Source organism: Emiliania huxleyi (assembly GCF_000372725.1).
Source record: "Emiliania huxleyi CCMP1516 unplaced genomic scaffold EMIHUscaffold_23, whole genome shotgun sequence".
Lineage (NCBI taxonomy): Eukaryota > Haptophyta > Isochrysidales > Noelaerhabdaceae > Emiliania > Emiliania huxleyi.
In genome coordinates this window covers 783,445-797,127 of record NW_005200333.1, presented here as the reverse complement: position 1 = coordinate 797,127, position 13,683 = coordinate 783,445, and the positions used below count along the sequence as shown (strand labels likewise).

The following is a 13,683-nucleotide window of genomic DNA, read 5'->3' as shown; positions in this document are numbered from 1 at the left end:
CCCCAGTTTTTTTTAAAATGGGGGGGCCTTTTTTGTGGGGGGGTGCATCGGGTTTTTCGGTCCCCTCAACAGCCGGGGGTTTTTGCGGATGAATTCCCCCAAAATGGAGCGCGTTTTAATGTCCCTGCTCAATTTCAACAAGGAGGGGGATTTCGCCCGGAAAAATTACGCTTTTTTTAAAAAAAATTTTGTGCCTTTTTTTTCAAACAATGGCGTTGGTAGCCCCCCGGGTTTCACTCCCGTTTTTTGAAAAGGGTTTTCGACTTCCGCTTAGCAACGAAACCAAGCCCATTTTGCCCCCCACCATTGGTCCCGGGTGCGCCAGAACATTCGCAAAAAAAAGGTTAAACCTTGCCCCCTGCCCCCGTGGCCAAGTGCGTAAAGTGGCCCAAATTTTTTTTTTCGGGGGTCGTGCAGTTTTCCCCTCCCCGGGAAAAAAGGCCGTTCGAGGATGGTGGAAATGAGCCCAGGACCCGGTGCCCCCCCCGCCCTTTTTTTTAGAGCCGAAAAAAAATCCAGGGCCAGGGGCGGGGGGTAATTTCTCTGGGGTTTCAAAGGAAAAAAGACAACCCCCCGGGGGGGGGCCCAGGAAGTTCCCAAAGAGTGGGTGACAAAATTTGGGGGGGGGCCCCCCCCCCCCCCCACATGGGGGTCGCCCTTTGCCCCTCCGGGACCCCCCCCCCCCCCTCGGTCGCGTACACCCCACGTAGACAGTCCCGATACGTCCCCCCCTCCATGGCTCGTACGCCGCAGCGCGCTATTCTCTAGCCACAGACCACTGGCGCTGTGTTAGTCAGTTCCGATACATCTTCCGCCATGCATCCTCCCACGATTCGGCGCTTGGAACCCCGAGAGCGCGATCCGGCAACGAGTGCCCGGCCATGCGTCACGACACCTCCATCGGCTCGCCTGCAGCGGGGGGGGGAGCCGATCGGCTGTCAGTACTGCCACTGCCACCGCTCCCTCGTATGTGCCGAGGGAGGAGAGGAAGGGCTCGAGGGAGGAGGAGGAGGGCCAGGCGTGTCTCTGGGGGAGCCGCCCCGTCCCTCGGCGCACCTCCGCCCCCTTGTTCGCCGGTGGCGAGCTTTGCAAGCTCGTGCTCCGCCGCCTATCAGCCGGAAGCGCCCGTCTGCCAGACAGAGTCCTCGCTGCGGGCGCAGTCGTGGGGTGCGTCGAGCGCGTGCCTGCTGGTATGAGCCGTCTGCGGCGGCGGCGAGGACCATGACGGGTATGGTCGAGGAGACGGTCAGCATCTTCTCCAGCGCGTTCATCAGCTTGCGCGTGCTCGTCGGGTAGATGTGACGCGGGTTGAGCAACAGCTCGGTCAGCCGCTGCGCCGTGAACGGCGTCTCGCTGAACTCGTCCAGCAGCGCGACCAGCCGCCGCAGCACGCTCTCGAAGCTCTCTCCGCCGTTGGGACCTGCGCGGTTCCACGCCGCTCCGACTTGCTCGCGCGCGAAGCACGCGAAGAGGCGAGGCGCGTGTGAGTGGGGAGGGCGCGCACCCGGCACGTCAGCGCAGCCCTCGTTGTACTCGTTGCACACCGCCTCGATTTTGGCCGCGAGCAGCGGCTTGAGCAGAGCCCATTCGTACCTGCTCTTGCCAGTCGTCGCAACCTCCTCGAGAACCTTGAGCAGCCCCGGAGTGATGGTCTTGCCGGGCGTGAAGGCTGCGGCAGGGCGAACGCACTTTGGTGAGCGCGTCCCGAGCAGGGGGCCAACTCCGTGGCGGGACGGGGGCAATCACCCTTGAGGGTGGCTGCATCGACGGGGCCCATGTCCGGCGGATGGACGCGGAGAAGGCACTCCGCCGCCCTTCAGGCCGGAAGAAGAATTCTCGCTGTCCTTCACAATCGCTGTGTGAGGACTCACGCTGTTCGCTGTGTGACGACTCAGGCACTCAGCGCCACCAGCCAGTACCAGACCCAACCCCCCCCCCCCCCCCCGCCTCCCACAAACGCGAACAAAAATTGGTATTGCTAAAAATCTCTCCCCAAACGCGTCGAGAAACGGGTGAACGACTCATCTGATTGCGATACTACGTCGGGCGGCCTGATTACACATCGGAGTGCATGTACGCGCCTGCGAGTGGAGGTAAATACAAGTGCAAGCTCACGTGGCCGCCTATCTACCCGTGTGAAGTTCAGACGCTCAGCCGGAGATAAGACGCCCCCCAATCTCTTTCGGCCGCTCGGCGTTCGCCTTTCTTTTAGTTTGCTCGGTTGGCCGGCGGTCGCCCCGCTGGGAGGTGAGAGTTGCGTAACAAGAGCACGCACAAGTGTACCATCAACAGTACAAGACACTGTCAACTCTACTATCTCCGTCTCACAACACACAAGTTCACTGAATGTGAACAACCCCGTCACGAACACACATATAAAAGCCCAGCCCCGACACGCCGCCTTCGTCCGCGCCTGGGCGCTACACGCCTGCCAGGTGTAGGTGGGGTCAGCCTCTGTCTTCCCAAACGCCAAACCAAACCAAAATACCAAACGCCGAGGGGACAGGCACTCTGTGTCGCGGGGGCTGGGAGGTGGGAGCGGCTCCCCCCGCGCCCCAGAGCGGAAGGAGAGATTTCAGAGGACAGAGCGCAGATAAAGCCACCTTGCATATGGTGTACAAGGGGGAGCTCACTCTGTGCGTTGCAGGCCACGCACATCGAGCTTGGCGGGACATCCAGGCCGACAAGCACACACAGTGAGTAAACTAGGGAGACCGATCCTTGGTGCGCGGCGGGCGCCCTGAGGCACGCCGCACGCCGGGCTCTTCTCTCGGGCTGAGCTCTCCCCACACTGTGCGTGCGGCCACAGACGTGATGGCCCGCTCGCACGCGCAGAGAGGTCAACCAACCGCGAGACTGCCCAAGATAGCTCACAGATGCTTGCCGCCGCCGCCGGAGCAGTCGTCGTACTTGTCCTCGCACTCGCCCTTGCACGGGCCCGGGTTCGAGGGGTTTGCCTCCTGGCACTGGCCCTTGCAGGCGCCGCACTGGCTGCCGCCACCCGGGGCGAAGAGGATCTCACGTGCGGGGAGTGCGCCGGCGAGCGCGGCAACGATTGTGAGGAGGATGACGCGAAGCATGATTCTCTGCGGGCACGGGTGGGCGGCTTAGGCGTGTGTGGTGGCTAGAGAGGCTGTGGCGAGAAGGCGTGGATGCGAACGCTGACCAGCTGGGCTTCTCGAAGACCAGTTGGTCGGGGGTGAGGGCGGAGTGAAGAGCGCCACTTTTCAATCAATGCGGCGGATGTTCCCCCTTTTACGCCCGTTTTTGCTATTGCAGCCCTATCAACCGCCCAAGGTGGGCAATAAGGTGTGGGTGCCGACACTGTTCCGCCCACCTCACAGCTGCACCTCCAGCCATAAATCCCGTGTGCGCATGTGTCGGCGGTCGGGTGGGTGGGTGAGTGAGTCACTTTAGAGAGAGAGAGAGAGAGAGAGAGAGAGAGAGAGAGAGAGAGAGAGAGAGAGAGTGAGTGAGAGAGTGAGAGAGTGAGAGAGTGAGAGAGTGAGAGAGTGAGAGAGAGAGCCGGCGCTACTGCCCGAGCAGTGGTCGCTGGTCGTGGAACTGGTCGTGCGGGACCCGTTTTGGCAGCTCACAGCCGATGGTCAAGCAGCTGTGAGGCGGCGGCCGGGCGTGCGGACAGGGGCAGGAGAGCGCTTGGAGCACTTGGAGCACTAGCTTCCTTGGAGTGCAGTCGGTAGCCTCACACCCAGGGCCGGGGAGCTAAGAAGCGCTTCCAGCGGGCCGGAGTTTTTGAGTGAGAGCGCCTTCGTTGTTAATAAGAAAAAGGAGAGGGTCCACCTTGTCGCAGTCACACACACACGACACACACACACTGCACGCCGGTCGCCGCGCACCGCGCACACGTCCACCGCCGGCCCGGGAAGAGCTCTTCCCAGGAAGAGCGTAGACGTCGATAGTGGATAGAGCGTGAGAGAGCGTAGAGTAGACGTCGATGACGAGCTCCGTAGCGAGTAGAGTACTGTAGTCTGTAGACCGTACGCACAGTATTCACTTTTTAATTTTAAACTGTGTGCATTCATAGTACTTATAACGTAGACAACCCCTTTCAGACAACCAGCTAGATGGCGCCTTCCCAGATCCCACAGACGGAGACTACTTCGTCGAGTTCATGTCGTGCCGCTCTTTTGGTCCGCGCGCGGCCCGGATCCCTTCAGGCAAGAAGATCGCGCAAATTCTGCCCTTGCCACCGGACAGCTGCGTCGTCCGGGTGCGCCTGCATAGCCCCTGCCACCGCCACGGTCGCGCCCGCAGTCACAGCTCGCTGCCTCCGCGCCTGCGCTGCAGCGTCGCTGCCAGAGCACACTTTGACCAACGCCAAACAGCCATTCTGCTGCACGCCCGCCACCAGCGGGTGCGCCTGCATCGCCGCCACAGCCACCTCGATGCAACCCGCGTCTGCTGCGCGCTGCTTGCGTACGAGCCCTGCGGCGTCGGTGCCGAAGCACACGTTGTTCATCGCCAAGCAGCCAAACTGCTGCACGCCCGCCACCTGCGGGTGCGCCTGCAGCGCCGCTACGACCACCTCGATGCTGCCCGCGTCTGCTGCGCGCTGCTTGCGTGCGAGCGCTGCGGCGTCGCCGCCGAGACACACGTTGCCCAACGCCCTGCAGACATTCTCCTGCACGCCCGCCACCAGCGGGTGCGCCTGCAACGCCGCCACAGCCACCTCGATGCAACCCGCGTCTGCTGCGCGCTGCTTGCGTGCGAACGCTGCAGTTTCGCTGCCACAGCACACGTTGCCCAGCGCCAAGCAGCCATTCTGCTGCACGCCCGCCACCTGCGGGTGAGCCTGCAGCGCTGCCACGACCAACTCGATGCCGCCCGCGTCTGCAGCGCGCTGCTTGTGTGCGAGCGCTGCGGCGTCGCTGCCGGAGCACACGTTGACCAGCGCCCAGCAGCCAGCCAGCTGCACGCCCGCATGCTGCGGGTGAGCCTGCAGCGCCGCCACAGCCACCTCGATGCCGCCCGCGTCTGCTGCGCGCTGCTTGCGTGCGATTCCTGCGGCGTTGGTGCCGGAGCACACGTTGCCCAGCGCCAAGCAGCCATTATGCTGCACGCCCGCCACCAGCGGGTGCGCCTGCAGCGCCGCCACAGCCACCTCGATGCCGCCCGCAGTCACAAATCGCTGCCTCCGCGCCCGCGCTGCGGCGTCGCTGCCGAAGCACACGTTGGCCAGCGCCCAACAGCCATTATCCTGCACGGCCGCCACCTGCGGGTGCGCCTGCAGCGCCGTCACAGCCAACTCGATGCCGCCCGCGTCTGCTGCGCGCTGCATGCGTGCGAGCCCTGCGGCGTCGGTGCCGAGACACACGTAGCCCATCGCCCAGCAGCCATAGTGCTGCACGCCCGCATCCTGCGGGTGCGCCTGCAGCGCCGCCATGATCGCCTCGAGCGCGCCCGTGTCCGCCGCAGCTTGCCTGTTCTGCTCGTCTTTGCACAGATCAGCCAACCGCCCGCAAGCCGCAAGCGCGACGCGACTGACCGACCCGTGCGCCCGCAGCGCCGCCGCCGTCGCCGCCACGCCCATCGCCCGCACCTCCGCATCGCTCGGTGGCGCAGAAGCGGGGACATGAGTAGCAGAATGGCTGGAGCCGCCGCCGCCGCCGCCGCCGCCGCTCGGCGCAGCGTGGCGCTGCCGCTTGGGTGCCGGGCCGGCGCTCGCACTCCCCTCCGCCGAGTTCTTGCGCACGGCCGCCATCACCTCGGCCCCCATCTCCATCTCGACCTCGATCACGTACGCCGGGTACATCTGGCGCGACTCGTACACCACGTGCACGATGGACGCGTTGCACCCGTTCTCGCCTCCGCCGGAGACGAAGGGGCGGTGCGGCCCGCCGCGCACGCTGTCGTAGAGGAGTCGGGGAGGGCCCTCGACGCGCACGTCCGGCATGCACATCGCCCTCGTCTCCGCGCTGATGCGCTGCATCTCTTGCTGCGAGCCGAGGGCGGCCTTGACGATGAGCAGCTGCACGCGGCTGCCGCCCGAGCCGGAGATGCGGTGCGCGTACCGGCCGCCGATCGGGTAGGACGGGTCCTCCGCCAGGTAGATGCCCTTGCCGTAGAAGCCGCCCTTGGAGAAGCGCGGGTCGAGCCCGTTCTGATGCGCGAGCACTTCCGCCGCCGCCCGCTCCGCCGTGCCGTGGAAGAGGAGCATCTCGTTGACGTCGCCGCCGGCGCAGGTGTGGACGAGCTGGTCGTCGCGGTAGTTGGCGTACGCGCGCCACAGCATCTTGTTCTGCACGCGCTGCACGCGGCTCAGCCTTGCGCTCGGGCAGCTCCGCGCCAGCAGCGTCTTGATGAGGAGCGCTTCGTTGCTCTGCATCGAGAGCGGGACGAGCTTCGACTCGGTCGGGCCGCCGTCCCCGCCGCCGGCGCCCCACTCTTCGGGGAACGTCATTGGCAACGGGCGCGTCGGTCCGCGGTCAGCAGCGGCGAGTCGTCGGCGAGTCCGCCGGTGTGAGCTTTTTCTTTTGAGAGCGCTTTCGTTTAAATGTCCACCCATACCGCGTTGGTGTCCAGTCCGAGCCTGTTCTTCACCTTACTACCTACCTACCTACTCAAACAACCCAATGGTCCCTTTCGAGCGGTCCCTTGTCGCATTCTCACGCACGCGCACGCCGTCGGGGGATAAAGGGGAACATTTTTGTTCGTTCAAAAAGAGCGCCTTCAGCACTACTCTATCGAGGTCTCAGCGAAGCGCATCGCAGTTGTCAGAGAGAGAGAGAGAGAGAGAGAGAGAGAGAGAGAGAGAGAGAGAGAGAGAGAGAGAGAGAGAGAGAGAGAGAGAGAGAGACGCACGACAATGTTGGAGTAGTTAGCGTATCAAGACGAACACATGCATCGGGAGTGAAACGCCTCGTCGGAGACCGTCGTGCAGCGCGGCGCGAGGCGCTAGTCGAGGCTGACGACGTCTGTGAAGAGGACGCGCGCAAAACCAGGGGCGGTGGGAGGGGGCGGTGGCGCCGGTGGCGCGGCACAAGGCCCGGTGGTGCGGCAGGAGGGGCAACGGTCAACGGACCTAGGTTGGACTTCGGGTCTTCGCGCGCGCGCGCCTCCGCCTCCGCCTCCGGCCCCGGCCTGAGTGAATCATTCGAGACGCGTCAGCGCCGTGTCGTGTGGGGCGGCGCCGCGCGGGCGCTGGGGCAACGGCACGGGCGGTGCGCCTGGCTCCCTGCTCGTCGACGAAGGACCTTGGCGCTTCCCAACTGCTCCTTCGCTTCGGGCTCTGTGCCGGCACCGCTGGCGAGGTCGTGACGGTGGGGTTACGTGCAGCCTTGGTAGAGACGGCCTTGGAGAAGGCAGCCTGCGATCGAGAAGAGGGGGAGATCGAGCGAGATCGGCCGATTCTCTGACCCGTTGGCAAGGCGTTGCCTGGTCTAGACGCATCGCCTTGAGCCGCGAGCACTCCTCAGCCTCGGATTCGTCGTCCGCGCTAGGCGTTCCCGCCGTGAATGAGATCATCGAGTTCTCCTGGCGGCGACGTCGCGCGAGGGGCTGGTCCTAGGTTCCGCGACCCGCCGCCCGAATGCTATTTCCCCCTCCCTCCCGTTCCAGAGAAGCGCTCTATCCGACAGCATCTACTCTCCTCCTTCATCAAGAACCACTCACTTGTATTGGTGGTGAGTGGCTCAGACGCACAGATGAAGGCGCCGCCCTCTACAGTCTGCTCGAGCTTGCGGCACTTTGGGCAGGTGCAGCCAAAAGTTGAGCCGTGCCCTGGGTTCTGTGGCGCCTCGCCGCCCTCGGCACACAAGCGGTTCAGCCTACTCACAGAAGACGCATGCGGCGCCGAGACGCCAATCGGCTATAAGAAGACGACAGCGAACCCGGTGGCGCCGTGCCCCGGAGTGAGCTGCCCGTGCGGGACCTGCTTAGACGGGCCTGATTTCGAAAGGTGTGTTCCTGAGCATCATCTCGGCTGGAGGTCAAGGCCTGGCTCAGTTGCAGCTGAAGCTGGTGCGATGACGCAAACGCGTAGTAGAGAGAGGGTGGCGGGATGTCGGGAGCCTTGTCGCAGTAGCGCGCCACCACCACCTGCTCACCGCAAGAGGTGTAAGAGGAATATGCGCGCACAGTGCAGCTGGCAGTCTGCCGCCGCCGCACTGAACTGCCGTCCGTCAGGGCAAAGTTGAACGTGGAATAGCCTGTTCGAGGCCGATGCTGTGACGACATGCCATTCATGGCCCGCTCCGCTTAGAACTGTCGAAGCGCCCTCCACCACGCCCGCATCCGCGAGGAAGCCCCGGAGTGTTGCGATGGCGCTGAGCATCGCCTTGCGCAGCACGGCCACTGGCACGCACTCGCCACCGGCAAGCAGCTCTGGCTCGATGAGGGAGAGGATGAGGGCAAAGCACGCCTCCGAGTCGGTAGTGCCCTGCACCCAGTGGTACACCTGCAGCGGTCATGCGAGGTGAACCGAGAGGCGCCAGAAGCCGAGTCGCTTGCAGCAGGTGGCGGACGTCATCGCGCATCGCAGCGAACACTCGCCGCTTGATGCGGTCAAAGCCCTCGACGTGTCCGTTGTGCTGGAAGAGCAGACGGCCTGTGACAACAGCAACGGTGAAGAGACGCGGTTCACGGCTGCGTCGGCACGGCACCTCCAGGCCTGAACGCCGTAGCGGAATGGGTGGCAGTTCACCTCGGAGATAACAGAGCCCGATGCGGCACGCACGTGCGCAAAGATGCAGCGTGACTCGATGGACTCGGAGAGCTCCCGCAGGTTGCTGTTGTTCCACGCGGCCGTCACCGACCGGAAGATTGCGCCGCCCCGCTTGTGGTACCAGCCAACCCCAAAACCGTCCGCATTCAGCTGTTGGCGGTGGGAGTGGGGACGGGGTGCGTTGGGCAATATTCGGTGAGGTGAGGGCTGCGCAGAAGCGCTCGCGGGGACAACCGACGCCAACGATGAGATGCGAGTTGCGTAGGAGTGTCTCGCGGGGAGCGCCGTCCTGCATGTTGTTCTGGTCGGAGAGGCCTGGAAGCAGAGGCAATGGTGAATGCGTGTTGGTGCGCAGAGATCTCTCTGGGCGGTGCACCAGGGTGGAACCCTCCGTTGAACGACTGGTGAATGAGCGAGTTGGTCGGCGCAAAGATGAGGTCGGACATCAGGATCGGGTCACTCCCACAATAAACGAGCCAGCGGCACATGGCAGGTGAAGACCCCGGCCGGGATGGCAGGCTGCAAGCGGAATGGACGAGAATGGACGGCAAGCGGGTTTCCTTGTTTTCCTATATTTGAATGAAACCGAAATCCGTAGTGTTGCTGCACTAGGCATCCCGTTTGCAGTGTCGGCACTTGTGGGAGAAAAGGGAGAGTGAGGCGCGCTTTCTAGGGCCCCCGGGGGCCCTACCACTCGTCAGCGCAGTCGGAGACGGAGAAAGAAGCCGTCACGTGTCGCCGTTGAACGAATCTCTCTCTCAGTGTGTACGAGCTTGTACGTACTTTTAGCTGTGTGTATCGCGCGCTAGCTTAATGGGAGAATTTTAATCGGAGCCCTTCTGCCTCCGTGGCCACCGTCGGAGCGGGGTGCGCGGCCGAGGAACCCCCCGAGGTGGCGGCGCAACCCTCATCGTCGTCGCTCGGAGCCTCCGCTCCCGCCTCGGACTCCGACTCCTGCTCCACACCTCAACCTCCACCTCGTCGTCGCCACGCAGCGCCCCCTCCACCGCAGCCTCCACCTCGTCCTCCGCCTCCGTCGCCACCGCTCGGGGCCCCCACTGAGGCACCACACGCCGGTGCATCGAGACAAGTGCGGTCTCAGACACCACAGCCAGATGCAAGGCTCGCCGGCACGCCGGGCCGGCTGTCGCCGATGCATCGAGCGGCCGCTTTGCGGAGCGCCGCTCTCTCCGCGGCGCGTAGTCATGCGGCCCGGCATGGCCTGCCGGCAGAATACACCCAAAGGCCCCGCTGACGCGCTCGTGCGTGTTGCCGCAGAGCCTCCCTCGTGGCGCGCTGAGCGGTGCAGACGCCGCCAGAGGAGAGGGCGCCGCACGCCGCCAGTCGGTGCCCTCTTCGCGCCACGTGAACCAGTGACAGACTGCCCCATCGGACGGCGAGCGGGCCACCGCCTGGAACCAGCCATCCGCCATCGTCGAGTAGGGGTTGGCATTCAGCCAGGAGAAATCTCAACCAAAGAGAAATCACGCTGTTGTTCTCTTCAGTCAGTCAGCCGGGAGGGGAGGGAGGGCTAGAGGGAGGGGGAAGGAAGGAGGGAGGGCCGGAAGGATAGGAACGGGAAGGGAAGGAAGGCTAGCTAGCTAGCTAGCTTGCTTAGGGGTCCCGTACCATGCGGAATCGACCCTATCCAGTCAGTGCTCAAGTGCTCAAGCTTGCTTGGTTGGTTGGTTGGACACTGAGGGAGGGTGTAGAGGATGTAGAGTGTAGAGCGCTGTAGAGCTGTAGAGATGTAGAGCGCTCTGGAGCGCTGTAGAGCTGTAGAGCTCTACATCCGCCGCGTGACGAACTGCGTGCGTTGTAGAGCGATGTAGAGGCGCTCTACAACGTGAAATCTCTACAACAAACTCTACATGATAAGCGGCGAACGAGGCACGGTCGCTCTCCGACATGAGGCGCGTTGCACTTGCCAGTGCTGCCCTGGCCTTCTGTCTGCCCGCCCAATGGGTGGCAGGTGCCTCTGCTGCTGTGGCATGCCTCACGGCTGCGACTGGCCGGCGCCTCGGCGCGTCAGCTCGGCTCGGCGTAGCGATAGCCGATAGTGGCCAGCGCAACTCGCTTGGACTCAACGCTCAGGCCAGGAGCTCCCGCACGCGCTGGCGCGAGTCATGGCGCATGCAACGCGCAGCAATGCTCGCCTCGCCTCGCGCAAATGCGACCGTCCTCGCAGCCGACAGTCCACCGCCTGCTAAAGAAGCACAGCGACGAATGCGGCACCGGCGACGTATGGCAGGCTGGTCATGACGCAGTTATAGGGTGTTGTGTGCCGTCAGAGTGACTCTCTGTGTAGTCAGGGCCGTCCATCAGAGCTCCAGTAAGCTGGGAGACACCCCATTAGCGCGGCTCGACCTCTTTAAGCCACTGCCTTCCCGGCGGTTTGGCTGTAGAGCCTCTACAACAAACTCTACAGCAAAATCGCGCTCTACATCGCTCTACAACGCACGCAGTTCGTCACGCGGCGGATGTAGAGCTCTACAGCTCTACAGCGCTCTACATCTCTACAGCTCTACAGCGCTCTACACTCTACATCCTCTACACCCTCCCTCAGGTTGGACATTGCTCGGAGCTCTCCCGACGCTCTCCTCCTCCTACCTAGCCGTCTAGCGGATTTCCCCAAATTCGCGAAAAAAGGAACCGGGGCGCCTCCGGACGGCTCCGTGCCGATGCCGAAGGGGCCCGCTAAGTTTGAAAGCTAATGTTACTACTAATGTTATACTCCGACACATCGAAAGTGGGAGCGAAAACTCAGCCTTGAGTTCTCAGCGCCCTCACGGCCCGCCGATGGCAAACCCGACTCCCTCCATCCGTGTGGCGCCGCCCGATGGTGCCGGGAACCCTATTCCGGAGCGATTTCCCCTAGGGTTAGCGCCGAGAAAGCCGGGCCCCTTAGCTCCGGCTAGGGCTGCGGGGCCTCCGAAGCCGACCCGAGGAAGGGCCGACTTAAGGGTTAGTATAGCGGGCCGATAAGGCCGCCCACACCCGCGAGGATGGCTGTGTGTTTGCCTCCCCGACTCGGACGGCCGCCTCAGAGGGCGGGAGTGCTTCCTATCGCCCTCTCACCCGCGGGTGATGGCCGAGTCCACGGAGCCGCACGCTGCCTCTCCTTCGACGCAAGGCTCCGACTTCTATAGAGAAAACCCCATCTGCACCAGCGTTTTAAAGTGAAATCGTCAAGAGAAATCGATGCACCGGGCTGGGCTTTGGGGTAGGCAGCCACCTTTTTGAAGGTGAGGCGTATCTGCCGACCTGTGAAGACGCTTTACTTGCGAGCAGTGCGTCGACCAGATGGCGCGAGGGCACCGCAACATGGCTAAGGAGGCAGGGAAGCTTCTGCTCCGAGACGGCCGCTCAGGACCGCAAAATGGTGTTCCTGAAGGTTGTGTTAGTCGGACTGGCCAGTCCCCGGGGCCTGACGGTCCAATGATTCCCTCAAGAGTACTTCTCCCCTACCCCACCCTTCCACTTTAGATGTGTCGGACCATGCGGGGCGCGCGCACTAAGACAGTGATGGTAGCTCACCTAACCCGTCGCACCAGGGCTCCAATTCCATCTCTCGCTCGCGGATCTCGATCCTACCGTGCCAGTACGGCGGTCTGGGCACGAAATTATTCCTCCCCCAGCGGTTCATGAAGATATAAAAGAAGAAACCGGTGTCGCCACTGTGAACAGCGACTTTTGAGAGCTCACAGCCCGAGCTCGAGCATCGCCTTGATGACCTTCTCATCAAGGTTTGCACGCCGCAGCTCGGCGACGAAGTCCGCGTGCTGCTTGAGGAAGCCGTCGACGATATCCGCTGCCGTCTCCTCCCCTTGCTCCTCGAGGCGGCGGGCGGGCGAGCACGCGATCTCTACCTAACCTGCGCCGCGCTCGGCGAACCTCGACAGCGCCCGGTGGCATGCAGCTCTTTGCGACAGAAGCCTGGAGAGTGCGGCTGCCACAGCTGTCACAGCGATGGGCTCGCCCTCACTGGCCCTCAGTCACTTGTGCTGCGGCTTGTGTGAGCGACACTGCTCGGCGACTGCCGGCACAGTGTGAGACCATGGGTGTGAGGTAAAACCACGGTACCAGCGCTTGGTTACATCAGCCCTGAGGTCAGATCCTTCTACTCTGTTGATGACAAGACTTGTCTACTCGCTGGAGCCGAGCAGGAGGGCCCGGCGCACAACCCCCGGTCAACTCACCCTCCATACCCCGTATACTGACGGGGGCGGCTCGAGCCTCGAGGCACCCTGCGTGGTGGTGCCGCCGTAATCGGCTGCGCCACACGTGTTCACTCACGACCCGAGGCAGGACGGGTCCTGCCCTCGATACACATATACCGTACCACACAGTACCTCTCGTACCACAATACACAGTCACATAGCATAGGCGCGGCGAAGGGTGAGGCTGAGGGCGATTGACAGCTGATGCCGGACGATTACGTGCGCACACACACCCTCATCTAGACCCTCAGCCGCGGCCATCGGCGGCTTTCACGTGGTCGTAATTCGATGGCTCGTCCGCCTCATCCGCACTATCGTCCTCACACTCGCCCTCGACGATCGCGGCGGTGCGCAAGAGCTGGTTCGAGGCCACCACGGCCTTGATCACATCCGCGAGGCGGTGGTGGCGGGCATTGATCGTCGCGTACACGGAAGAGATGGGGAAGCTGTAGACGTGCGGCCGGATGCGCTGGTGCGGCTGCGCGTGCTCGAGCAGCCCCTCGGGATCCTGCAGCTCCACGTCAAAGCCTCGGATTATCGTGTTGATGACGGTGTACAGCAACCACGTGTACCAACCAGTCAACAGCTGGCGACGGCGGGATCGATGGGCTGCTCCACTGGTCGGCGGCAATTGCAGCCGCGCCGGGCATGAGCAGCGTCAGGAACGCGCTAACGGTCATGGGGACCGAGAGCGGACGTGGGGCGAAATTCACGGGACGGAGGGTGGGCGGCCAGAGAAGGAGCAGCAGGGCGAGCACAAGGAGCAGCATGGGGGTGACC

At 63.4% G+C, this 13,683-nt stretch overlaps 3 protein-coding genes across 3 annotated transcripts; all 3 read right to left on the bottom strand.

Moving 5' to 3' along the window:
• Window positions 1–677: 677 nt before the first annotated feature.
• On the bottom strand, window positions 678–1,809 carry EMIHUDRAFT_434985 (hypothetical protein). Its single transcript, XM_005779584.1, has 5 exons — window positions 1,747–1,809; window positions 1,505–1,669; window positions 1,185–1,420; window positions 1,057–1,108; window positions 678–909 (listed from the first exon to the last, which is right to left on the bottom strand). Exons 1-5 carry the CDS (start codon window positions 1,775–1,777, stop codon window positions 887–889), a joined length of 507 nt encoding a protein of 168 aa, XP_005779641.1. The 5' UTR covers window positions 1,778–1,809; the 3' UTR covers window positions 678–886.
• A 2,365-nt stretch (window positions 1,810–4,174) lies between these two features.
• On the bottom strand, window positions 4,175–6,346 carry EMIHUDRAFT_205197 (hypothetical protein; the record flags this gene model as incomplete). The annotated part of the gene is made up of 2 exons (XM_005779583.1): window positions 4,175–5,560; window positions 5,726–6,346. 2 exons carry the CDS (start codon window positions 6,344–6,346, stop codon window positions 4,175–4,177), a joined length of 2,007 nt encoding a protein of 668 aa, XP_005779640.1.
• Window positions 6,347–6,654: 308 nt separating this feature from the next.
• On the bottom strand, window positions 6,655–9,171 carry EMIHUDRAFT_450204 (hypothetical protein; the record flags this gene model as incomplete). Its single annotated transcript, XM_005779582.1, has 11 exons — window positions 6,655–6,935; window positions 7,043–7,101; window positions 7,188–7,327; window positions 7,378–7,494; window positions 7,613–7,787; window positions 7,892–8,058; window positions 8,243–8,416; window positions 8,484–8,566; window positions 8,692–8,833; window positions 8,928–8,998; window positions 9,060–9,171. The coding sequence occupies 11 exons, from the start codon at window positions 9,169–9,171 to the stop codon at window positions 6,916–6,918; spliced, it is 1,260 nt and encodes a 419-aa protein (XP_005779639.1). The 3' UTR covers window positions 6,655–6,915.
• Between the last annotated feature and the right edge of the window lie 4,512 nt (window positions 9,172–13,683).